Here is a 25,238-nt window from a genome sequence, read left to right as displayed (position 1 = left end):
GGGATGGTGTCATTGGAAAAAATGGAATCGACAAATGTAACAGCAATGGGCTACTATTACTGAAGACATGTGCGGCTCATGATCTGATCATCACTAATACCATCTTCCGCCTGCCCACTCGCAAAAAGACGTCCTGGATGTACCCACGCTCCAAGCACTGGCATCTCATTGATTATGTCATCGTGCGGAGGAAAGACAGACAGGATGTAAGGGTGACCAAGACCATGCCGAGTGCTGACTGTTGGACTGACCACAGACTCATCATCTCCAAATTAAGCCTTCACATCAAGCCTAAGAGACGTCCGCAGGGAAACAAAACTGTGATGAAAAAGATCAATGTCGGTAAACTGAGGAACCCCAACGCAGCAGCTTCACTAGCAGAAGATCTTGACAACCAACTCTCAGAGCTGCAATTAGAGGAAAATGCTGAGAAGGACTGGAAATGCTTCCGGGATATTGTGCACTCTTCTGCACTAAAGGTTCTTGGACCCTCACACAGGAAACAGCAGGACTGGTTTGATGAAAACGATGAAGAGATCAAGGCCTTACTTGCCGAAAAGCACCACCTTCACCGTGCTCATCAGAACGACCCGTTATCAACAGTGAAGAAGAACACCTTCAACAATGCTCGCAGGACTGTACAGAGCAAGCTTCGCAAGATGCAGGACTCCTGGTTGAGTGCCAAAGCAGATGAAATCCAGAAGTTTGCTGATAGAAACGATGCCAAACGGTTCTGCGAAGCCCTCAGATCCTTGTACGGACCTCAGCCTTCAGGGAGCTCCCCTCTACTGGACTCAGATGGTGCAACTCTCATTACTGAAAAGACTCTGATTCTACAACATTGGGCTGAGCACTTCCAATCCGTACTGAACCGCCCATCCTCCATCAATAACGAGGTGATTGACAGAATGCCCCAGGCGGATATCAACCACGGCCTGGATGCCCCACCATCAAAACCCTACAGGCCATCAACCAGCTGTCCAGTGGCAAGGCCCCAGGATCTGATGCGATCCCAGCGGAAGTCTATAAGGAAGGTGGTGCAGTGCTTGTCGACAAACTCACTCAGCTGTTCCAGTACTTGTGGAATCAAGGATCCATTCCTCAGGAACTGAAAGATGCATCCATCATGCACCTCTACAAGAGGAAAGGAAATCTACAAGTCTCTGATAATCACAGAGGAATATCTGATAATCACAGAGGAACTGCTCTCCATCGCAGGCAAGATCCTTGCACATGTGTTGCTGAATCACCTGACTGACCACCTGGAACAGGGTCTACTACCCGAGACATAGTGTGGCTTCCGCAAAGAGCGTGGCACTGTGGACATGATCTTTGTAGCCCGACAGCTCCAAGAGAAGTGTCAAGAGCAGAATCGTGAACTGTACACCATCTTTGTGGACCTCACCAAGGCTTTTGACACAGTGAGTCACGAAGGTCTGTGGCGCATCATGTCGAAGTTTGGGTGCTCTGACAGATTCATCCTGATGGTACGTCAGTTCCATGATGGCATGACAGGTCGTGTTTTGGATGACAGAGAAGCTTCAGAGGCCTTTCCCGTCACAAATAGGGTCAAACAAGGGTGCATTCTAGCACCGACCCTGTTCAGCATAACGTTCTCAGCCATGCTGACAGATGCCTTTCAGAACAACTCCTTGGGAGTCAGCCTGAAATACAGGACTGATGGGAAACTGCTCAACCTGCAAAGACTCCAGGCTATCACCAAGATAAAGGATACTGTGCTATGAGACCTCCTGTTTGCTGACGACTGTGCCCTGAATGCTGGATCTGAGCAGGAAATGCAAGCCAGCATGGACAATTTTGCAGTAGCATGCGACAACTTCGGCCTTCTCATCAACACAGAGAAAACCAAAGTGATGCATCAGCCAGCTTCGAAAGCCCAATATCAAGAGCCCACCATCACAGTGAAGGGACAAAAGCTGCAAGCAGTGGACCAATTTACATACCTTGGCAGCACCCTTTCCCGTGCAGTGACAATTGACATCGAGGTCAACTGCAGAATCACCAAGGCAAGCTCTGCATTTGGCAGACTGCAGACCAAAGTGTGGGACTGCCATGGAATAAGCCTTGCTACAAAGCTTAAAGTCTACCGAGCAGTAGTGCTAACTACCCTGATGTATGCCATTGAGCCTTCGACAGTATACAGGAGGCATGCTAGGCAACTGAACCACTTCCACACAACTTGCCTCCACAGACTTCTGAGGATCCGGTGGCAGGACAAGGTGCCAGACACAAAAGTCCTCTCCAGAGCAAGCCTGCCGTCAGTACACACCCTGCTGATGAAAGCCCGGACACACTGGGCAGGCCATGTTGCAAGGATGCCAGACGACCCCATCCCCGAACAGCTCTTCTTTGGTGAGCTGTCTCAAGGAAAACGATCGCACGGGGGAAAAAAGCGATACAAAGACACGCTGAAAGCCTCTCTCAAGTCCCTGGTTATCGACACCACCTCCTGGGAGACCCTGGCACAAGACCGATCGACATGGTGCACGCTGATCCACCAAGGCTGCCAAACTTCTGAAGCCAGAAGGACAACAATAGCACAAGAGAAGCGAGCACTCCGTAAAGCCAGAGTTGCAAACATTGCAACAGTGGTGCCCACCCATGTCTGCCTGACATGTGGCAGAACACTCCATGCCCATATCGGCCTTATCAGCCACCTGCAGACACACCGTGGACAACTCACAACTCGTTAAGGTCCTTATCGAAAACAATGGACGAACATCATATTGTCTAAATATAGATGGTGGTTAGTGATAAAAGGGACTAGTGGACAGGAAAAAGTAATTGGGAGTTGTACTGCTCCCTCTTTGGGTACAGAGGACCATCTTGTAAATGAACTCTACACATCCGTAGTATCTAATTTGGAGAGATGGATATTTTATTGTCAGCTGTGCTCTGGAAGGTATAAGGCTACTGCAGTATTAATACTGAATATGTTCTATCTTTTAGCTTTGGACTGGGGAGGTCCTCGCAGAGAGTGGTTTGAACTGATCTGCAAAGTTTTATTTGATACTACCAATCAACTTTTTACTCATTTCAGTGACAACAACCAAGCCCTGGTGGGTATTTATTCTTCATTCATTGGTAGAAACAAGAAAGAGTATATCTGTGTCTTCCATTCAAGGGCCTATTTCAAGCATTCATATTCTTTTCCAAGCTCTATCTAGCTTGTCCTGTAGACAGAAAAGTAATTGGTTTGTCTTTGTAGTAGGGATACTATTAGGCATTTTAAGGGAAGGTAAAGTGCCACAAGCTTTTATTGAGAAATGATTATATTTAACACACAAATTCTTTGATTTGCTAGGATGAACCTTTTCCAGGCATTCAGTATGCATGGCGGGTGAATGTATGAAGAAATTATAAGAAACGCCCTATTTGATGCATTTTCAGCATCAGTCTGAAGGAAGACTCTTGAAAACTTGTTGGGTTTCCTCCATATGGACAGAAATAGAAATCCTGATTGAAAAGGGCACATTTTGTCATAGAGGAAACCTTATACACATAGAAACAGTCCAGTTTAGGTAGATTTGAATCAGTCATTGGCTGGGCTGTATGGCTAGAGTGCACAACTACATTAAAGCTGCTAATGCTAGTCCTATGTGTTCCCACCAGCTTCTTCACACATTTGGTACCTCAGATACTACAGGACTGAAGAGGGCTTTTGATTTCCTAAAGTATGGGAAATAATTTTTTTTTTCATGCTCAATTGTATATGTCCTTATATATGACTCTGCATGTACTTATACATACTGAGCTTCTTTGACATTGAATGTATGATTACACAGAGAAACCAAGCATTCAGGTGATTAAATCCTATGACATTAAGATAGTTCCTCAAGTTTGTACAGAGTTGTACATTCTTGTTTAGATTAAGAAAAATATTTCTAAGATCATATAGGGTTGGAAGGGGACTATAAGGCCATTAGGTCTGATTCCATGCTCAGTGCAGGACTCCAAATTAAAGCATCCCCAACAGATGGCTGTCCAACTGCCTCTTGAATGCCTTCAGGGAAGGAGAGTCCATAACCTCCATAGGTAATTGGTTCCATTGCTGTACTGCTCTAACAGTCAGGAAATTTAGCCTGATGTCTAATTGGAATCTGACATCTTGTAACTCAAACCCATTATCCCATGTTGTGCACTGGGATGACTGAAAAGAGATTCTGGCCCTTCTCTGTGTGATGGCCTTTCAGGAATTTGAAAGTGCTATCATTTCTTCCCCCCGTCTTCTCTTCTCAAGGCTAAACATGCCCAGATCTTTCAATCTTTCCTCATAGGGCTTTGTTTTCAGTACACAGATCATTTTGGTTGCACTCCTCTGAACTTTTTCTAGTTTGTCTATATCTTTCTTGAAGTGTGGTGCCCAGAATTGGACACAGTACTCAAGATGAGGCCTAATTACAGTCCAATATTGCATTAGCTTTTTCTACAGCCACCTCACATTGTTGACTCATATTCATCTTGAATCTACAACAATTTCAAGATCCTTCTCACCTGTAGTATTGTTGAGCCTAGTAGCCCCTATCCTGTAAATGTGCATTTGGTTCCTTTATCCTAGCTGCAGTACTTGACATGTGTCCCTATTGCATTTCATTCTGTTGCTTTCAGCCCAGCACTGCAGCCTATCAAGATCACTTTGAATTTTGTTTCTCTTAAGGCCTTTGACCAAATGTACAAGAAGACTGCATAGGGTTTTTCAGTATAGGTTAGCTTTAAGTGATTATTGGTGTCGCTGCAATATTAATTCTGGGCTTCCTTGTTTGCAGGTACACCCCAACCCCAACCGGCCACCTTCCTTGCGGTTGAAGGTGTATGAATTTGCAGGACGCTTGGTTGGAAAGTGTCTGTACGAGTCGTCTTTGGGAGGGGCTTACAAGCAGCTAGTGAGAGCTCGTTTCACAAGATCATTCTTGGCACAGATCATAGGATTAAGGATGCATTATAAGGTAACAAGACCTTTGTTCTGCTTTTGAGTATAAAGCAAAGACTAAATATGATTTTGCAGCACATACGAAATGTATTTTCTTTCCTTGCTTTCTCCCTCTTTGTTTTCCTATCAGTATTTTGAAACAGATGACCCAGAGTTCTATAAATCCAAAGTTTGCTTCATCCTGAATAATGATGTGAGTGAGATGGAGCTAGTCTTTGCTGAGGAAAAATACAGCAAATTGGGACAACTTGAGAAGGTGAGATGCATCATTCAAGATTATATATTTTGGATACCTTCCATCCCTAATGGAGTCAGGGACACTGTTTTAGTAGGAGGGGAAAGATGTAGATGATTCCTTATTGTGTGATCTATGAAGCTAATACTATTTTTTGTTTCCACACAAATGTTCTCACATTTTTTTTTCCAGGTGGTTGAACTGGTAACTGGTGGTGCCCAAATGCCAGTAACCAATGAAAATAAAATCTTCTATCTTAATTTGCTTGCACAGTACAGACTTGCCAATCAGGTTAGAGAGGAAGTTGATCACTTTTTGAAAGGTAATGTTGTATGTGGTCTTTTTTTAAAAACAACATTTTCTAAAATGAATTCAATTCAGTTAACTAGTCAACTCTACTGTCGTCTTCTAGGTCTCAATGAACTGGTTCCTGAAAACCTCCTAGCTATTTTTGATGAAAATGAACTTGAGGTGAGACTGCTGTTCTTAAGATAGCTGCATCGTCTTGGATTAATTTGAGATAGCTGGAGGTGGGAGGTGTAGGGAATCCCTATTCACGAGCACACTCACTTTTGTATTAAGTGCATGGCTTATCCAGAACGATTTTTATGAGCTTATTGCATTAGATTTCAGAAGGTGGTGCTGGGGGACTATGGCTCTGTGTCATGGCAGTTATGCCATGGAGTTCCGCAGGGGTCCATTTTGTCCCCTTTGCTATTTAACATCTACATGAAACCGCTGGGAGAGGTCATCAGGAGGTGTGGGCTGCGGAATCATCAGTACGCTGATGATACCCAGCTCTACCTCTCGTTTTCCATCAATCCAGGTGAGGCAGTGGCTGTGCTGAACCGGTGCCTGGCCAAGGTAATGGGCTGGATGAGGGCCAATAAACTGAAGCACAATCCAGACAAGACGGAGGTCCTGTTGGTGGGTGGCTCGGGATTCGGGATGGGGGACTTGGGCCTTGTCCTGAATGGGGTTGCACTCCCTCTGAAGGACAGGGTTTGCAGCTTGGGAGTGCTCCTCGACCCTGAGCCGTCTCTAGAAGCTCAGGTGATGGCGGTGGCAAGGAGCGCCTTCCTTCAGCTTTGGCTGATACATCAGCTGTGTCCCTTCCTGGAGAACGATTGCCTGGCGACAGTGACACATGCGCTGGTAACTTCCTGATTAGATTTCTGTAACGCGCTCTACATGGGGCTACCCTTGAAGACGGTCCAGATACTTCAGTTGGTGCAGAATAGAGCTGCCAGGTTGCTGACGGGGATTGGGCATTGTTCTCATATAACCCCAGTTCTCCATCAGCTCCACTGGCTTCCGATTGAAGTCCGGGCCCAATTCAAGGTGTTGGTTATGACCTATAAAGCCCTAAACAGCTTGGGACCTGGATATCTAAAGGAACGCTTGCACCCATATATGCCCTCCCACCCCTTGAGATCAGCAATGGATGTCCTTCTCCAGGAACCCTCTGTGACTGATACTAGGAGGGTGAGTACCTGGAGGAGGGCTTTCTCTGCAGTGGCGCCCCATCTATGGAATGTGCTCCCCAGAGAGGTCCGCCTGGCACCATCGTTATTTGTTTTTCGGCGCCAGGCTAAGACCTTTTTATTTAAAACTTATTTTAATTGCTAAATTATTGAATTAATTAGGTTTTTAAAATTAGCCGAGAATGCACCGGGGTTTTTTAAATGTTTTTTTTTCTTTTAAATTATTATATTATTATTATTTATGTATTTTTTGTGAGCCGCCCCGAGGCTTTGTTGTGATGGGGGCGGCATAGAAATGTTTTAAATAAATAAATAAAAATTGACAAAACTGAGGCTTATATTTTGAGCACATCATGAGAAGGCAAAACTCGCTGAAGAAGTCAAAAATGCTGGAGAAAGTTGTCATCAGAAGAAAAGGAAATCCAAATATGAGATGGATTGACTCCATAAGGGAAGCCACAGCCCTGAATATACAAAAACCGAGCAGGGCAGTCATAGATAGGACAGTTTGGAGGCCTTTCATTCATAGGGTTGCCATAAGTCAGGAACAACTTGACAGCACATAACAACAGTAAGCTCTTTCCTTCCCTCTCCTCTTAATGAAAAGGGAACCATTTGTTGGTTCCATGGGCTCAGCACTGCAAAAGCTCCTTCCCAGCCACATTAACTGTTAGCCTCTTTTTACTCTGTGCCTTCTCCCACTGCCCCGTCTACTATCTCTGTTGTTTTCAGGTTGCACAAACTGGTAGCAAATATCCTTTCAATGGACACCAGCAGGAATACTAGTCTATCAAACATAATGCTTTTGTTTCTTATAAATCAAATTGTGAGCAGAAAGCTACAACTCTAGGATAATATGTCACTATAGAGATCTAATGTTTTACATTGTTTTATGTTGTAGTCAATTAGAGGTTGTTTTTTTGTAACTAGACATCTATATGTTGCTAGTCATGAAGTGTCCGACCCATCGCAACCCCATGGACAACATTCCTCCAGGCCTTCCTGTCCTCCACCATCCTCCAGAGTCCATGCAAGCTCACACCAACTGCCTCAGTGACTCCATCTAGCCACCTCATCCTCTGCCATCCCCTTCTTCTTTTGCCATCTATTGTTCCCAGCATTAGACTCTTCTCCAGGGAGTCCTTCCTTCTCATTAGGTGGCCAAAGTATTTGAGTTTCATCTTCAGTATCTGGCCTTCTAACAAGCAGTCTATATACTTCTGGTTAAATGCTTGAAAATAATGTTGGGCACAATGCTATCCCTGTTGGCATAGAAGGAGTCCTACAGTGAGCCAGTGTGGTGTAGTGGTTAAGAGCATGGGACTGGGACTCAGATGATCTGTGTTCTAGTCCTTGCTCAGCCATGGAGCCAACTGGGTGACTTTGGGCCAGTCACAGACTCTTAGCCCAACCTACCTCACAGGGTTGTTGTTGTGGGGATAAGATGGAGGAGGAGAATGATGTAAGCTGCCTTGAGCCCTTTGTAGGAAAAAGGCAGGATATAAATCGAAAAATAAAATAAATACAGTGCCTTTTTATTTTTGAGTAGTCTTTCATATACTTTTCTATACCTTCTGAGTGAAGAATTTTAGGTGGTCAACTGGTTCTGTAGTAGAGCAGCTAGCTCCTCTTAGTTTATATTGTGTACATGCTGTGGGACTCTGGAAAGCTATACAAAGATGGATAAAGTCAGTATGTGGTGGGGGTGGTTATATGTTGTCAAGTTGCCCCAATTAATAGCAATCCTATGAATGAATGCCCTCCAGAATGTCCTGTCTTTGACAGCACAGCTCAGTTTGTGTAAATTCAAGGTTCCCTTCATGAAACAGATCCGTCTAATACTTGGTGGTCTTCTGCCTCCAATTTTCCTAGAATTATTTTCTCCAGTGACAGTATATGCAACTGCCAGTATAATTGGGCATTGTGATTCTTCAAGATTTCACTCTCCCTTTTAAATCCTCCCTTTCATCTTTTAGCTTATGCTGAAATTACTATTTCTCTTTTTCCCTAGTATCTTGTTTTATACAGTGTCTAGCAGAAGTATTCACCTCCCACTTTTCCATATTTTCTTGTGTTACAACCTGGAATTGAAATGAATTTAACTGGCATTGTTACCGTCCAATGTACACAAGATCCTCAACACTGCACCAATGCAAAATATTTTCTTGTGGCATAAAGGTTAAGTAAACAAAGCATATCGGCACTTGCCGGCTGCATAAGGACTTTCCTCTTTTGCTGTGATGTGCTTGAATAAGATCTGGTGCAGCACATTGCCTTAGAAGTCATTTACTGTAAGTAGTTGGATGGACTGTCCCTGACATGATTTCATACCTTTTTCTTGAAGCTCCAGTGTTTGTTGGAGAGTATATCTAACAAGCTGCATCAGAAAAACCAAGGAGCTGTCAAAACAACTTTGGAACAAAGTTGAGAAGAAGCTCTAATCAGGGTTGGGTTACTTAAAAAATCCCAAACGATTAACATCCTCCAGAGCATTGTTAAATCCACTATTACAAAATGGGAAGCATTTGCCTCAGGAAGGCCATTCACCAAAAGTTAGTGACTGGGTAGGGAGGATATTAGTCTGAGAATTGTCCAAAAGGCTAATGGTAACTCTGAAGGAGCTGGAGAGAGTCACAGCTTAGATGAGATAACCCATCCATGGGACAGCTATCATTTGCATACACCACAAAGCTGAGATTTATGGAAGAGTGGCAAAAAGAAAGCCATCACTGAAACAAACCCTCATCAAAGCCCTTTTGGAATTTGCAACAAGACATATGGGAGACACAGCAAGCACATGGAAAAATGTTCTCTAGTCTAATAAGATCAAAATTGAATTTTTTTGGCTTTACTGCAAAACGCTCTATTGCTGCAAGGCCAACAGTGCTCATTGACCATCCCCATGGTCAAGCATGGAGATGGCAGCTCATGTTGTGGGATGCTTATCCTCAACAGGGACTGGGAAACTGGTCAGGACTGAGGGCAAAATGGATGTAGCCAATAGAAGACAATGCTAGAGGAAAACCAGTTTCAGTCTGCAAGGGCTATGGGACAGAGATTCACCTTCCCTGAGGACAGTGATCTTAAAAATACAGCTGAAGTAACGGTGGAGTGATTTAAAAACAAGAAGGTGAATCTCAGAACAGCTATGTCAAAGCCCAGACTTCAATTGGATCGAAAATCTGTTGCAAGATTTGAAAGTTGCTGTTCATCAGTGCTCCCCATCCAATCTGACAGAGCTAGAGCAGTTTTGCCAGGAAGAATGATCAAGATGTTTAACAATAATAGAGACTTTCTTAAGAAGACTTGCTGCCAAGGGTGCTTCTACTAAATATTGATGGGGGGGGGGGTGAAGCGCACAAATGCTTGTTAACTTTTTAAAACTATTGTGCCACAATAAATTTCGCACTTGCAGTGTTGGGGATCTTGTGCACCTCAAGTGTACAAGCTAATTAAATCCATTTTAATTCCAGTTTGTGACACAATAAAATGTGGAAAAGTCAAAGGAGGATGAATACTTTTGCAAGGCACTGTACAGTAGGAGACTGTCTTGCTATGTAGCTTCAATGAATTCCTCTTGACAGAATATATAGAGTTACAAGTGTGACCTCCAACAAAATACTGCATGGTATCCTTAACTTCCCAATAGCATTCCAGCTAGCCATTCCTTCCAAGCAGAGCATTTTGCTCTTGTCTGCCCACCCTGGGTTCCATTTCTTTCCAGAAGGCACTTGAATTCTTTGGCTACTGAGCATTCTTTGGCATACTGAGCAAGAGCTCTCTCTTCTCTTGTACTTCTGTTAATCCCGGAGTTTCTCTAAGCATACCTCCCTCTTGTCTCTCAGTTTACTCTCTTTTTATTTGTGAATTTATTAGATGCTTCTCCTGCTCTCAATCTTACCTCACAACGACAACCTGTGAGGTAGTTGGGCTGAGAGTCTGTGACTGGCCCAAAGGCATTCCGTGAATTCCACGGCTGAGTGGGGACTTAGAACCAGACTGGCTGAGTCCCAGTCCTGCACTCTTAACCACTATGCCACACTGGCTCTCTTACGATATATACTTGTAAACTGAAAATTGGAGTTTACAGGTAGGAATTATATGTCAAAGGATTTGTCCTATCTTTATTGTTGCTTTTTGCTACATTCTTGCTGAAGGAGTGATATCTATGCTATTGAATTTGAAGTGCTTAAGAGGTCTGAGCTGATTGTGGTCACTGAATGATGTGTAAGTTGAAGGAAAAAAGTCTAACTCTTACACACTGGAACTTTTATTTTCTTTCAGTTGCTTATGTGTGGTACTGGGGACATCAGTGTCTGTGATTTCAAAGCACATGCTGTATTAGTGGGTGGTTCTTGGCATTTTCGAGAAAAGGTAGGTAGAATGAATTGCTTCATCACCTAAAATGGATTTATGTTGGGTGTTCTGATCATGACCAAGATACTGATTTTTTTTTGCAACAAAATAATACAGTTTAAATTGGGCAAAAAGGTAGACTAGTGAAAAACAAGATTAGGAAGAAAGTTTTCAAGCAAAGTCCATACTGATGAATCTACTCATCATATTATTTTCCTTTGGTCCTGTCCTGAACATCTTAGGAATACACTTTGCAGGTGTGCCCATTGCCCTTCCTTGCGTAGTATTCTTTGAGTCAGATTTAAGTTACTTAGCAGAAACAAAAAGCCGTGATGCTATCATTTTTTGTTGCTGCTATATTTATTTCAAAGAGAGAGAGGAAGAGAATCATATGAAACATAGAAACAGAAACAAAGAGTCAGAAGGGGTCTCCTGGGCCATCTAGTCTGACCCCTGGCTCCAGCCAGCTCCTCTCATGACATGCTTATCATCTGCATGTCCAACCTATCCTTGAACACCTTTGCCAGTGGGCTTCAGCTACCTCCCGTGGAAGCCCATACCCTTCTTCCTGGCACCAAATTGAACCTTGGTTCCCCGAGCTTTGCTCCATTGAAATGTGTCCTGCCCTCCTCTGCAGGGGAAAACAGGTCTCAACCCACCTCCATGTGACACCCCCTCATTTACCTGTATGTTGCCAACAGATCCCCTCGGAGTCTCCTCTTCTCCAGGCTGAAAAGATCCAGTTCCCTCAGTCTTGCCTCATATGGATTCCCCTGCAGTCCGGCCACCATCCTTGTGGCCCTATGTATGCTGCACCCATTCCAACCTGGCTATATCCTTCCTGTAATGTGAAACCCAGAACTGAACACAATATTCCAGTTGTGGGTGTACTAGAGTAGTATAGAGTGGCAGTAATACCTCTCTTGATCTAGAAGCCAAGCTTCTGTCTATGCATCCAAGGGTGGTGGTTGCCCTCTTGACCACTGTGTCACACTACTGACTCATGTTTTGCCTATGAGATATGTAGGATTGTGCAAGGACACAAAGAAACTTCATTGTAATAGTAGGAATTGGAGAGAGGTAAAAGTATGGCTTGGGAGATATTACTGTGATATCTATATTATTATCTGGCTTGCCAAAACTCCCAGTTACGAGTATATCTTTGTGCTGCATATTCTGTGAGAAATGTATTCTGGCGTTTTCCTCCTGTGATGTACCATTTGTCCTTTCTTCCATGAAGTCTTACCATGTCTTTCAGGTTATGCGGTGGTTCTGGACAGTAGTTTCCAGTTTCACACAGGAGGAATTGGCCAGGCTGTTGCAGTTTACCACTGGCTCTTCTCAGCTGCCTCCTGGAGGATTTGCTGCACTCTGCCCATCTTTCCAGATCATTGCAGCTCCGACACACAGTACACTGCCAACAGCCCATACTTGGTAAGTGGCTACTCAGGGCCTTTCTGACGGAGCAGAGTGTGTCTCGATCATTTGTAGGAAGCTTCTTACTAGCCTTTTTAATGTATCTTGTAGTGAATTATTGGTGCTACACTTGGAGAAATTTTAAAGGCCACTTAGCTGGTCATAGCTAATATTTATTATGGAAAAACATGAAGTGAGTTACCAGTGGAGCACATATCCTTTACCTGCCTAGGAGATACGTAGAATGAAATATTCACACACAGTAATTTTGCTATGTACTAGCTTTGTTTTTTCTTTCAGTTTTAACCAGCTGTGCCTCCCTACCTATGATTCATATGAAGAAGTGCACAAGATGCTGCAGCTGGCCATCAGTGAAGGCTGTGAGGGTTTTGGCATGCTCTGACTTCTCTCAAGAGGAGCCTGCTTAGTTTCCTTAACTGTTCAGGGCAAAGCCCAGCCCCACTTCACTGCTTCAGTCTCCTGCCCACCCCAAGGGTAGTGGAGAACAGAGTGGAGGCATCCTGCACACAGGAATGTCAATCTGCGATGTCACCTGCAGGCCCTGCCATGGCTGAAGGATATTACTGGGAGCACATCTCACCCTTTCCTTTTCCCAGTATTATACATGGAATGAGCCAGGGTTCATCTCTTGGGATGATATGATAGTTGCATTTCACAGGGCATGATATGTCTGGTTTTCTGAAGGAAGGAAGCTCATGAGCTACAGTTTGATATAGGAGAAGTTTTGTAACTTGCAATATTCTGGTTGTTTTGGGAATGAGTTGGTTATGGTGTGCTGAATCCCCAGATTATGGGAAGCCTTAATACCTTTCCATGCCTTGGCCCAAGTTTCACATAAATAATTCCTCTTTTTCTTGGATGGTACAAGAAGGCACGAAATCCCTCGCGCCCCTCCACCATTTTGCCCGCCAATTTCTTTGGTACCTGGTCCTGTAGGGCTTTTAATTCTCTTAAGATGCAGTCCCTGTGCATGTTAGCAGAGAAAAGGGTCATTTACCCCAGCCAATCATGCTGACTAGGGAAAAGTTAGGTATTGTAGGCCTTTTTTTTGTCTAAATGTGCATAGAATTGCACTCTCTGTCATCTTGCACTAGATGCTGCTTCCAGTTGTTCTTACTGGGGAGGGAAGACAGCATTTGATCACTTGAGCACAAGTGCTGGCCCTCACAGTGACATTGTTCTACCTCCACCAGGAGCTGGCAACACGATATATTCCTATAGTGGCAATGGCTTCCACTGGCCTTTGCACTGAACTGGAAGAAGAATTTCTCCTCCAACTGCTATTTCTGACAGTGGTCATGAACTTGGACAGGAACCTTTTTCCTACCACTCCCTAATTCCCCTTCTTCAGAAATGATGGATATATCTAAGGTCTTGTGCATATCCCAGCACTGAACCTCTTTGGTATTTTGAAAGCAACAGCAGTAGGCCAAGAGGCAGCTATTATTGTGTGCACCAGACATTTGTGTACAAGTACAATGGGTGATGAGTGTTGGGTAGGGCCTAGCACCTCTGTCTCTCTCTCCATTCCACAGAGTCTGGTGTACTACCTCTACCACATGGCAACAAGAGTATTACTTCTCTGGCTTGCTTTGGGCAGAGAGTCGTTAAATGAGGCATTCATATTTGTGCCCTTCTTTCCTTCTAATTGTCCTGTATTCTTATGTCCTGAGCATTCCACAATATTTTGAGAGGATTAAATTAGAGCTGCTTGATAACAGGCCCTGGAAAAGTGAGTCCTTAAGGCAACACATAGCACTACTCACTGTTCAGATCACAAGAGAGCAACAGTGTGAGCTGCCATGCGTAATGGATTCTTAGCTCAGAATTCTGGGTCCCTCCACCACCACCCATTTGCTTGGTAATAAAGAAGAGGGAATTCAGGGATCCCAGCTGGCAGTCCAGTCAATCTTCATCAGCAAAGCCAAAATCATTGGGTTGTGAACTGAGTATTTTGTTAGCACTTAAAATACATTTCTCCTGGCTAGGAGAGGCATGTTGGTGGCTGGTTACTTAGTGAGAAGAGCTTACAATGTAACTGCCTGAATTAAGGAAGTTCCTGCTCTCCACCCCTAAGGATGGAATCTCAGTAAAAGCAAATATTTACAAAATGCAGTTCAGTTGTGCCAGCTTTTTCCATCCAGACTTTTTGCCACTGATTGGAGCTATAGCATTCTTGAGATGATGACTGGACATGTCTGATCTTTTATTACTTTAAATGATAATGGATATGCACTTTTCAAAAATAAGCAGCACCACTTGCAAATTAGAAAAGATAGTATGCAAACATACTTCAATAGGACAACTTATAGACAGCCTATCACAATTGTACAGGTAGATGTTCAAGCCATTGTTTTGCCAAAAATATTAGAACTCTGAGTATTGGAACAACTCAGGTATCCCTTCCTTTGGGGACATTTTAGAGACTACCACTGTATTTTCTTTCATGGCAGGCATTTTTCTTCTTCAAGCAGTTGCTCTTTTAAATCTCACTGAACCAAGGGTGACTTCTGTAGCCAGTGCAATTAAGGCTTCTGATTGCCTTCGTAAACTACCCACTTCTCTCCCGAGGGTCCAAAAGGAGATACTGCTGTGCAACTCAGCCAGTTGATGGTTGGTGGGGTGCTGTTTGGTGCTGTTCCAGTCCTTTTGTCTTGTTTTCTGGCCAACTGAAGGCTTTTCCAGCAATGGCTCAAGGTTGGTTCTGCTACATCTTCCTCAGGAATCCCCTCCTTTCTTCTCTAGAGCTCAGCTGTTTTTATACTGAGGACTGAGTGGCTGGATATTCAGCAGACATTCTCTGCTTGAAACCACTCATAATAAAATGTATTTGGCACTTCTTGATTCTTGCAGATGCCAAGGATTTTCTTTTTACACAAGCACAGTCAGAGCAAAGGCGGATGCTGATACTTCTTAACAGTGCACTTGATGTGTACTGCTATTTGCCTCCATCATTAGCAGGGTCCATTATTTATAATTTCAGTGCAGAGGATCTTATTTTCCTAATCTTGCTTCTTGTTCTTTCCTAACCTTGTATGTTGCCCTGATTCCTATGTGTCGGCCATGGTACAGGTTGTGCTCTAGACATCTGTAGTGTGCATATGTGTATGTTCCAAAGAGGTTTCTTCCTTTTCATTGACCCTTGTTTGTTCTATCTGCTGTCAAGTGCATTGGTTCTCGGGAATAGAGGGTTAAGCTCAAGTATATTTCTATCCTCTGGAGCTGCTGTGGATACCACAGAACTTGGCCTGCAGCTGTGAATTAACTTGCATGCTTTAGAAACCAAGATCTATTACTTTAGCTTGGCCAGGACCTGTTTTCAGCTAGTCAGCTCCAGATAGAATTATGTAAGCCTCTAACATATGGTTCTGTAAATAGTTTGTACAATAAATAAAATATTTAAAATATAGTATGTTTGTTATTTCTAATACAGAGCTGCTTTGATTCGGTTCGGTTCTGTTGGCATTGTATTTGGTTCTTTAAATGATTTTTATGATGGCACATCCACACTAAGTCTGCTGGGCATGAACTTTGGCTTTAAATTCATTTTGAAACTTCACTAGTAAGGTAACTTGCAGTCATACCTAGCCATTAGAAGCCCAGTATTAAAAGAAACTTCTGCAAGCATTTTGCATGATCCATATCCACTAGATTTCAAGTTAAAAGCTGAGTTCTTCGTCGTGGCCTCTGTGCATCACACATATGGGTTGCTGCGCCTGCACAGTGCCTAGGCCGGAAGATTAGAAAGCTAACGGTTTTTGGCGGGAAAACTCCGCTCCCCTCCCCCTTTGTGGTATAAATAGAGCGGAGTGTCCTCCATTTTGCTCAGTCTTTGCGACTGTCGTTTGCTGTGCCTCGTGCCTGTTCGTCTCTCGCTATAGATCTGTGCCTCTTCGTTGTTTTTTCTCAAAAAGTTTAAACTTCTCTTGCTCTAAGTTTGTTCTTCTCCCTGATTCTGTCCATTTTCTTCTTGAATTCTCTCTCTCTCTCTCTCTCTCTCTCTCTCTCTCTCTCTCTATATATATATATATATATATATATATATATATATATATAAAATCTTACCCTCTGTACTGTCCTCTTTTGTTCATTTTTCCACGATGGCGCAGCAGGCGGCATTCCGCAAATGTATTGAATGTGGATCTAAAATGTCGCCGGCTGATCCACATGATCTATGCCTCCTCTGCCTCGGCGAGGGGCATAGGACCGACAAGTGCGGTCATTGCTTGGCATTTACCAAGCAGGCGCGGAAAAATAGGGAGAATCGTCTCAGAAAGCTCCTATGGGATCAGGCATTAATGCAGTCTGACCAACTGCTCCTACGGCCTGCTTCCTCTTCGCGCCTCCTCAGCGCTCCTCCTCCACCCTGAGCGCTCCGGCAAAGCATCCTTCCTCGACCTCTGCCGACCCTCCTCAGCGTCCTTCGGACGAGGGCGCTGCTTCTATGGGGGCGCAGTAGCTGCCTTCTCGCCCGACTAAGAAACGGGAGAAGTGCAAGCATACCAGTCTGGATAAAACTTCCACCCATAAGAAGGAAAAAGTGGATAAGCCCGCTCGCAAGAGCAAGAAACCTGACCACCCAAAACAACGAGGCTCAGGTTCATCGGGCTTTTCGGTACCGACAGCCACCACAGTACCGACCCCCTCGGGACTGGCCCTGCAACTCATTATGCAGGTGACACCACCAGGATCCCCCAGGCCAACCGCTCGGCCTGAGAGTGTGCCTTCCCAGCAACAGGAGGAGCCACTTCGGGAGTCCATCTCTGATGGCGAAATCAGAGACTCCCCACCGAGGGAACACTCACCGACACCCATGCCACCGACTGAATCTCATGTGGCCTCACCATTACCTCCCAGAGGTCGCAGCCGTTCATCCAAGCATTGAGATGAAAGTTGGTTGATTCCGGGATATGGTGCTCCCCCCGGTTGGGGTGGGTACCAGCCATATCCCTATTTCCCTTGTGAGCATAGATCACCATTGGTCCTGAGGGATGTGCCATCCACCTCCAGGCGTACGGAGACGAGGTGCCCAGCCTCCCCTGAAACCTCCTCCTCCTCAAACGACGACTGGCCACACTACATGGAAGACTCAGAGGACTCGGAGGTCGACTCCACATCCCCTGATGTGGCTGTCACATATCAAGGGCCTGCTTCACCCGACGAACCTCATGTCTCGTTCACAGAGCTCATGTCCCGCTTGGTTTGTTCGCTTGAAATCGAAGCCCATCAACAGCCAGGCCCTTTGACAGATTGCTACTATGACGTCGTTTGGGGAGAGCAGTCTGCATCCATAGCTCTGCCGCTTATAACTACACTGCACCAGGCTATGATCCAACCCTGGGACCAACCGGCCCAACCACAAGTGACCTCCCGCAGATATGAGGCTATGTATAGAGTTCGGGACGATGACATTCCCTTCCTGCTCCGTCACCCAAAACCGAACTGTCTTGTGGTTGAATTCTCCCAGGGCAGGGAGTCCAGGGGACATACTGCTCCTCGAGACAAGGAAGGGAGGAAAATCGATATGCTTGCACGCCGAGTCTGTGCGGCCTCTGGACTTGGCGTGCGCATATCGAACTACGAAGCGACACTGGCACGTTACCAGTACTTTATCATGCAGAAACTGGATAACATCGCTTCCTCCCTTCCAGACCACCAAGCGGACCTTGCCAGGGTTTTTATTAAGGAGGCGATGCAGGTGGCGGTACAACAGCTGTCTACCGCTCGTCACCATGTAGACACCGATTCAAGGGCCCTCGTCAACGCCATCTCACTACGCCGACATGCGTGGCTGCGCAATTGTAATTTCCCCGATGAGATGAAGCGCAGAATCGAGGAAATGCCTTTTGATGGTACCAGTCTGTTCCACCAGAAGACTGACCGAAAATTAAAGGCGATTCATGAATCACGCCTAACTGCACGCCGCGTGGAGCTCCCACAAAAACGTAAGTGGCAGTGGCCCCGGTCATCCTACCGGAATCAACCATATTATCCGCACCAGCTCAACTACCCTCGAACCCAATAATACCAACAACGGCAGCGTCGGAGGCAGCAAGCACAGCAGCATTTTTCCCAAGGTTGTAGGCGATTCAATACCGATAAATGCCCACATTGATGGCTTGCGCGAACCATCCTCTCTATTCCAGCACCACCTTCCCTTCTCCCTTTTGGGGACCGGCTCCAGGGCCGACTCCCCATTTGGGAGTCCATTACATCTGATAGGTGGGTTTTACCTATCATCTCGTTCGGATATAGGATAGAATTCGATGTTATTCCTCCTTCAAGCCTGATTTGCTTCACACCTTCATCAATGCTACGCGATGAAGTCTCACGCTACTTCTCAAAGGAGCGATTCGAAAATTGTCCTGCTCGGAAGGATTGCATGGATTCTATTCCAGATATTTTACGGTCCCAAAAAGGGACGGTGGTCTCCGTCCGATCCTGGACTTACGAACTCTTAACAAATACATCAAACCAAGGAAGTTCCGGATGACCACTTTACAGAACATTCTTCTGTTATTGAAAAGAGAGGATTGGTTCTCCTCACTGGATTTGAAGGATGCTTATTTTCATATTTCCATACATCCTTCACACAGACGCTTTCTACGTTTTACTGTCGGATCTGACCTGTTCGAGTTTAACGTCCTACCCTTTGGCTTGGCCACAGCCCCTTTAGTCTTTACAAAGTGTATGGCACCGGTATGTGCACACTTGCGGACTCGCGGAGTACAGGTTTACCCATACTTGGACAACTGGCTGATCGTCTCACAATCCGAACAAGCTCTCTTGTCTGATATACAAATGACCTGCGCTTTGCTCGATGCTCTTGGCCTCTGCATTAACCGCGACAAATCGACCCTTATTCCCACACAGGTCATCAATTTCATCAGGGCATGACTCGACTCGACACGGGAAAAAGCTTTCCTCCCGCCGGAACGTCAGAATGCTTTATGCAGCCATATTCATCGGATTCGACTACACGGAACGGTTCCAGCCTTGTCCGTTCAGAGACTACTGGGGCATATGGCTGCTGCTATTGCCATTGTCCCGTATGCCAGGCTGCGTATGCGACCCACTCAACTGTTCTTCAACGCTGCCTTTCAACCGCAACAAGATCCTGCCACCAAGCAGATTCGGATCCCACCTGTAGTCCTTCACACTTTAACATGGTGGACCATCACAGACAACCTGTCGATCGGCACCCCATTTCGACCACCTCGGCCAACAACGACTCTGTACACCGACGCATCCCTCCTGGGATGGGGTGCGGCATGTTTGGGACTTCGGGTCCAAAGTACTTGGAACCGACGAGAGGCGAGGAAACACATCAAGTTCCTGGAACTTCTGGCGATTTTCAACGCCCTCAAGGCTTTCGAGACTGTGTTATGCCGTCAAATTGTCCAAATTGCATCAGACAATATAGCGGCAGTTTTCTACATCAACAAGCAGGGGGGCACAAAATCTCCAGCCTTAGCACGCCTATCGATGGACATTTGGGACTGGTGCATACCAAGGAACATCATGCTTATGGTGGTTCACTTGGCTGGAACCGACAATGTCGAAGCAGATACATTAAGCAGACAGATGTCGACAACCCACGAATGGGTGTTGGACAAACAACTTTGCGAGGAACTCTTCCGCTTGTGGGGTTATCCGGATGTGGACCTGTTCGCCACACGACAGAACAGCCTGTGTGCCCTTTACTGTTCCAGAGCAGGCGTCAGGCTGGGATCGATGGGAGATGCTCTCATGGTCCCTTGGAGCAACATGACTTTTTATGCATTTCCTCCAATCCCACTTCTGACGAGAGTGGTAACAAAAATAGCCCAGGACAGGGCCATGGGGATACTAGTGACTCCGTGGTGGCCGAGACAACCATGGTTTACCACTCTCTTGCTGCTGTCCAGAAGAACGTTCCTTAATCTACCAACTCTCCCGCACTTGTTAACACAACAAGGAGGAGTGATCTGCCATCCGGATATATTCTCTCTGAAGCTGATGGCATGGCGAATCACCTGATTCACGTCACCGAGTCGGTACCGGGGACACCTCACGCTACGGGTGACCTCACTCAACACACGGTATATGCAGCCCCGACTTCGAATTCGACAGCGAATATCACGATACCAATGCCTACCGACAGAAATTCAGGCGATTATCAAATCTTCATTAAGACCGTCCACTCGTTGTTCCTATACAGCTAAATGGAGAAGATTCTCCTCTTTTGTGGAGTGCCATTCATTCTCCCCTGCAACGGCTTCAGTCACCAATATCTTACAATTTCTTTTACATTTGCATCATGAGGGACTTAAACTGTCATCCATCAAAGTTTATGCAGCCGCTATATCCCATTATCGTGGCACTATACACGGGTTATCAGTCTTCTCACAACTGCTGGTTCGGCACTTCATTAAGGGACTACAAAATTTACATCCGTCTATTCGCCCTGCCATGCTGACGTGGAGTCTTTCTGTAGTACTCCAAGTGCTTACCAAACCACCGTTCGAGCCTTTAGCAACTGCGAACTTACACCTGGTGTCATGGAAAACTGCTTTTCTAGTAGTGGTTACATCAGCACGAAGAGCTAGCGAACTTTGGGCTCTCCGCATAGACCCATCATTTCTGAACTTCCATAAGGAAAAAGTTGTCCTTTGGATGGATTTCTCCTTTTTACCCAAGGTGGCCATATCGTTCCACCTGAATCAGGATATCGTTCTACCGGCTTTCTTTCCGTCGCCGTCGACCCCAATAGAACGTGCTCTACACACACTTGATGTTCGCCGCTGCTTGGCTTTTTACAGATCCCACACTGAATCTTTTCGTACTACTAATAGACTTTTTGTTAAATATTCCGAGCAAAAAAAGGGATCACCGATATCATCTCAGACTCTCTAATTGGATCACCCAGACTGTCCTGGCTTATCAGCTATCGAAAATAGACTTATCTGTCTCTCCAACTGGCCATTCTACACGAGCAATAGTGACCTCATCCGCTTTTGCCGCAGGGGTTCCGTTGCAAGACATGTGCAGAGCTGCGATCTGGGCTGGTCCATGTACTTTCGCCAAGCATTATCGGCTTTATGTACGTGCTAGACGGGACTGCTCTTTTGGTAGAGCTGTTCTCTCATCCGTTCTTCGATGATGACACCTCCCTTTGCCTAGTCTGGTAAGCTTGCGAATCACCCATATGTGTGATGCACAGAGGCCTCGACGAAGAAAAGCAGGTTGCTTACCTGTAACTGATGTTCTTCGAGTGGCCATCTGTGCATTCACACAACCCACCCGCCGGCCCCACTCGGTGTCGGTGAGTGGATATCGTGTTTTTTCTTGGTACCATACTATAATTTGGATTGGTACCATTTGGATTATGTCGCTGGGTGGTTATTTTTTTTCGGTACCGAAATATTAATGGCATCGGTACCGGGGGGGGGGGGGGTTCTATCCCTGACTAGAGATTGTTCTCAGTACCTTACTATAATTCACATCGGTACCATGGGAATATAATTGTGTCTTATTATTTTTAACCTCTAGAGGGCGAACGTGCAGTCTTCAAGACTGAGCAAAATGGCGGACATTCCGCTCTATTTATACCACAAAGAGGGAGGGGAGCGGAGTTTTCCCGCCAAAAACCATTAGCTTTCTAATCTTCTGGCCTAGGCACTGTGCAGGCGCAGCAACCCATATGTGTGAATGCACAGATGGCCACTCGAAGAACATCAGTTACAGGTAAGCAACCTGCTTTTCTCATAAATTGGTTTTTTTCCCCAGCATTTGCTTGGGCAGCCTGCTATTATGCTATCATTGGGCACACATTTCAGACTTAAAAGGGATAATTTTTTGTGCTTGATTGAGAATTACTACTACCCCAGTCCCACACTCAGGATCATGACTCCACAGATCAGTTATTGCTATGCAGTTTATTATAGGTCATATAAATACTGTCTTTAAAAATTTTGTGGAGCTCATAATGGATGGACTTTTGCATGCTCATTTTATGATATTTGTGGTTAAACTTATAGCTACTTACCATATTTCTGATTAAAGCGTGGATATATAACACCTCTGTTCAAAATAACCATGTTGTATAATGACATCAAATAAAGACAGTAGAAAAACAAACCATGCAAATGCATAAGAAATAAATCATAACTGAGTAGCTAGCCAATCTCCTTAGAAGCATGCTCAGAACAGAACTTTAATTCAAATGTGAAAATAATATAGAGATATTGTAAGGCGGAGTTCCTTGGACATATTGATCAACTAAAGGGTGAGCACAACTAGTAAGAAGGCCCTGGTCTGAATTCCTGTTAATTTTGCCTCTGATAAGGAGGGAATTTGGAGGAAATTGTCTGCTTTCAAATTTGGGAAGGGGGAACTATATGAGCAAAGTACTATTTCAGGTACATAGGGATTTCAATTAGGTTATAACAACAAGCACTTGAATTAGGACCAACTAGAAGTGAGCTGGAAGCCAGGGTAAATTAACAAGAATAGTGCAATGCACTGTTTGTTACTTTTCCCTGCAGAACAGTATGATGCAGCTTCACAAAAAATATAAATTTGTGAAAGGGTGAGTCACCCTCCAAGAGCATCTGCAGAGGCTACTGGGTGAACCTCTATGATGACTTCGTAAAGCACCTGGTTCCCATCAATCTTCCCCATTTCTCCAATTGCACAAAAGACAACATCTGATGTCCCAGAGGTCTTGTTGCATTCAAAGAAAAAAAGCTCATTGCTGCTTCTTGGCCACCAGAGGGAACTGTATACTTAAAACTGATTTCTCTTTTAAGCTGCATTTTGTGGGGTTCATGGTAGTAGAAGTGTCTAAGCTTGGAGCAGTGCTAGAAGAGGGTAGGGAAGGAAGGCATCTATGAGCCCAAGGCTTGCCCAGGCTTATTCATTTAATGTTTAGTGTTGCATTTGAATCAATCCTATGTGGAGTTGCTTGATCCTAGAATTTTTTAATGTAACATTAAGAGGAATTGCTAGCCATAAGAAGGATCAGTGCATCAGCAGTTAATGTGGTATGGATCCACTATCAAAATGTAAAGGTTTCTTAATTTTCCAAAATTTATCTAGTTGCATATCTTCCAGAAATAAAGCAAATTCTCCTTCATGAAAGTGTATTTTAAAAAAATACTAGCTAACCACTTCAACAGTAGAACACTACCACAAAGCTAGATTATGGCTGCAATGCATATGAATGAATTTTGAGGACAAGGGCTGCATACCCTGCAATTCAGTATAATGCTGAAGGTAAACCTAATATGAATTCAGTTCTGAGGATGATGACAGAAAGCATACATATTGGACTGTACTGTGAAGACTGGACTTTATCCTGCCAGTGGAAAGGGAATCCACCTATGACTCAGGAAAGCTTCATTTCCCTGTGTTCTTCTTCTTCCTGCCTAACTTATTTATTACAGATGGTTGGATCAACTGGAACAAATCTTTTCCATTTTGCCTGTGGCTGGGATCCATAAAGCTGCTTACGCTCAGGCAGGGGCTGTGTGGTATCCCAGTAGATTCCTTCCCTGTTATTCTTCCTTTTGAACAGTTGGCCGTCATAGTGTATTGCAAACTGTATTTGAAAATCTTCTCTGCTTCAAAAGCAACTTGCAGTATAACACAAACTTATGCTGTTCTGCAAGTACTAAACAACTGATACATAGAAGCAGAAGCCTGCTTAAATTGGCCAGAGTTGCTTCTTGTGTGCTGAATGCAGAACAAGATAATATTGTCTCTCTTGTTTCCTGTCTAAAACAGGAAAATTAATGAATACTGAGAGCAAATGTTCAGTAGGATGAAAAATTGATTATTTAACCTTTAATCTGAGGTCATCAATAGAGGCCTTTCTCATTAGTCATCTGCCAAAACTGGTTAGGCTGGTGAATATAAGGAAGAGGACCTTTTCAGAAGTGAACTCAATGCCTGTGGAAGCAGCTTCAGTCAAGGGTTGATGAAGGCACTTCTCTGGCTTTCAGAACATCTTTGCAGGATTTATTGGTATTTTTTTCCTAATTATTTGTATTTGTAATCTGTTTTTATGGCTTTTTATTCAATATGTACTCAATGGTTTTTATTGTATCCACTTCATATGGTTTTTATCTTGTACACTGCCCTGAGAGGGTTCCACCCTTCAAAGGCAGCCTAAAAAATATTTTAAATTAAAAATGCAGCTGACTAGACGGGTGAAAAAAATGGCTCTTTTATTAATTTATTTCTTTTAAACTACAGTCAAAAAGTTAATGTCAGATCTTTTCTACAACTTCAGTTGCCAAAATGCTTTTCAGAGGAGACATGCTTAAATTTTCTACTCAAAATATTTGGCTGAAATCATGACTCAAAATAAGCATTTTTGCTTAGGTTATCATGAATGGGGCAGAAGCTTGACAAATACCTCATGATAATACTTCCAATTGCACTCCTTCATTTGTGCCAAGGTGCCACCTGAAGTCAGTCTCTTTGGTTCGTCCAGAGCTATGAGTTGTCTCTCATTACAAAAGCAAAGGGTATGACATGGTGTGCCAAAGGAATGTTGACTGTCCTAAGCTTTCTTGACCCTTTCAGTTCTCTGAGGACCTGAGCAGTGTGTGTTCATTCCACCTTGTTCTCTCTGGATGTTTCTCACCTTTTCAGTCAGGATAATTTGCCCTGGCACTGCTTTGGCACAGACTGGACTTCAGCATCGCTAGCAGCCAGGGTCAGCTGTCAACTTTGGAATCATAAGCCTAATTCAAAATTACAGATGTGGGTATTTTTTCCAAGTTCACTC

General features: G+C 44.4%; 1 protein-coding gene across 11 annotated transcripts in view; it reads left to right on the top strand.

Moving 5' to 3' along the window:
- The window catches only part of AREL1 (apoptosis resistant E3 ubiquitin protein ligase 1), a 97,644-nt gene that overhangs the window by 35,507 nt on the left and 36,899 nt on the right, over positions 1–25,238 (top strand). For 5 of the 11 annotated variants that reach the window (XM_044435933.1, XM_044435937.1, XM_044435935.1 and 2 more), the window contains 8 exons: positions 2,971–3,080; positions 4,788–4,967; positions 5,082–5,207; positions 5,379–5,508; positions 5,599–5,657; positions 10,955–11,044; positions 12,285–12,460; positions 12,743–15,872. In XM_044435933.1, the coding sequence (XP_044291868.1) occupies positions 2,971–3,080; positions 4,788–4,967; positions 5,082–5,207; positions 5,379–5,508; positions 5,599–5,657; positions 10,955–11,044; positions 12,285–12,460; positions 12,743–12,845 (974 nt within the window). In that variant the 3' untranslated portion in view covers positions 12,846–15,872. Of the gene's footprint in view, positions 1–2,970; positions 3,081–4,787; positions 4,968–5,081; positions 5,208–5,378; positions 5,509–5,598; positions 5,658–6,012; positions 6,051–10,954; positions 11,047–12,284; positions 12,461–12,742; positions 15,873–25,238 lie in introns of those variants that run through there. The other 6 variants (XR_006415291.1, XR_006415290.1, XR_006415292.1 and 3 more) reach the window with 2 other exon arrangements.

Source organism: Varanus komodoensis, unplaced genomic scaffold (assembly GCF_004798865.1).
Source record: "Varanus komodoensis strain SLA01 unplaced genomic scaffold, ASM479886v1 scaffold3, whole genome shotgun sequence".
NCBI lineage: Eukaryota > Metazoa > Chordata > Lepidosauria > Squamata > Varanidae > Varanus > Varanus komodoensis.
This window is presented reverse-complemented; position numbering and strand designations above follow the sequence as displayed.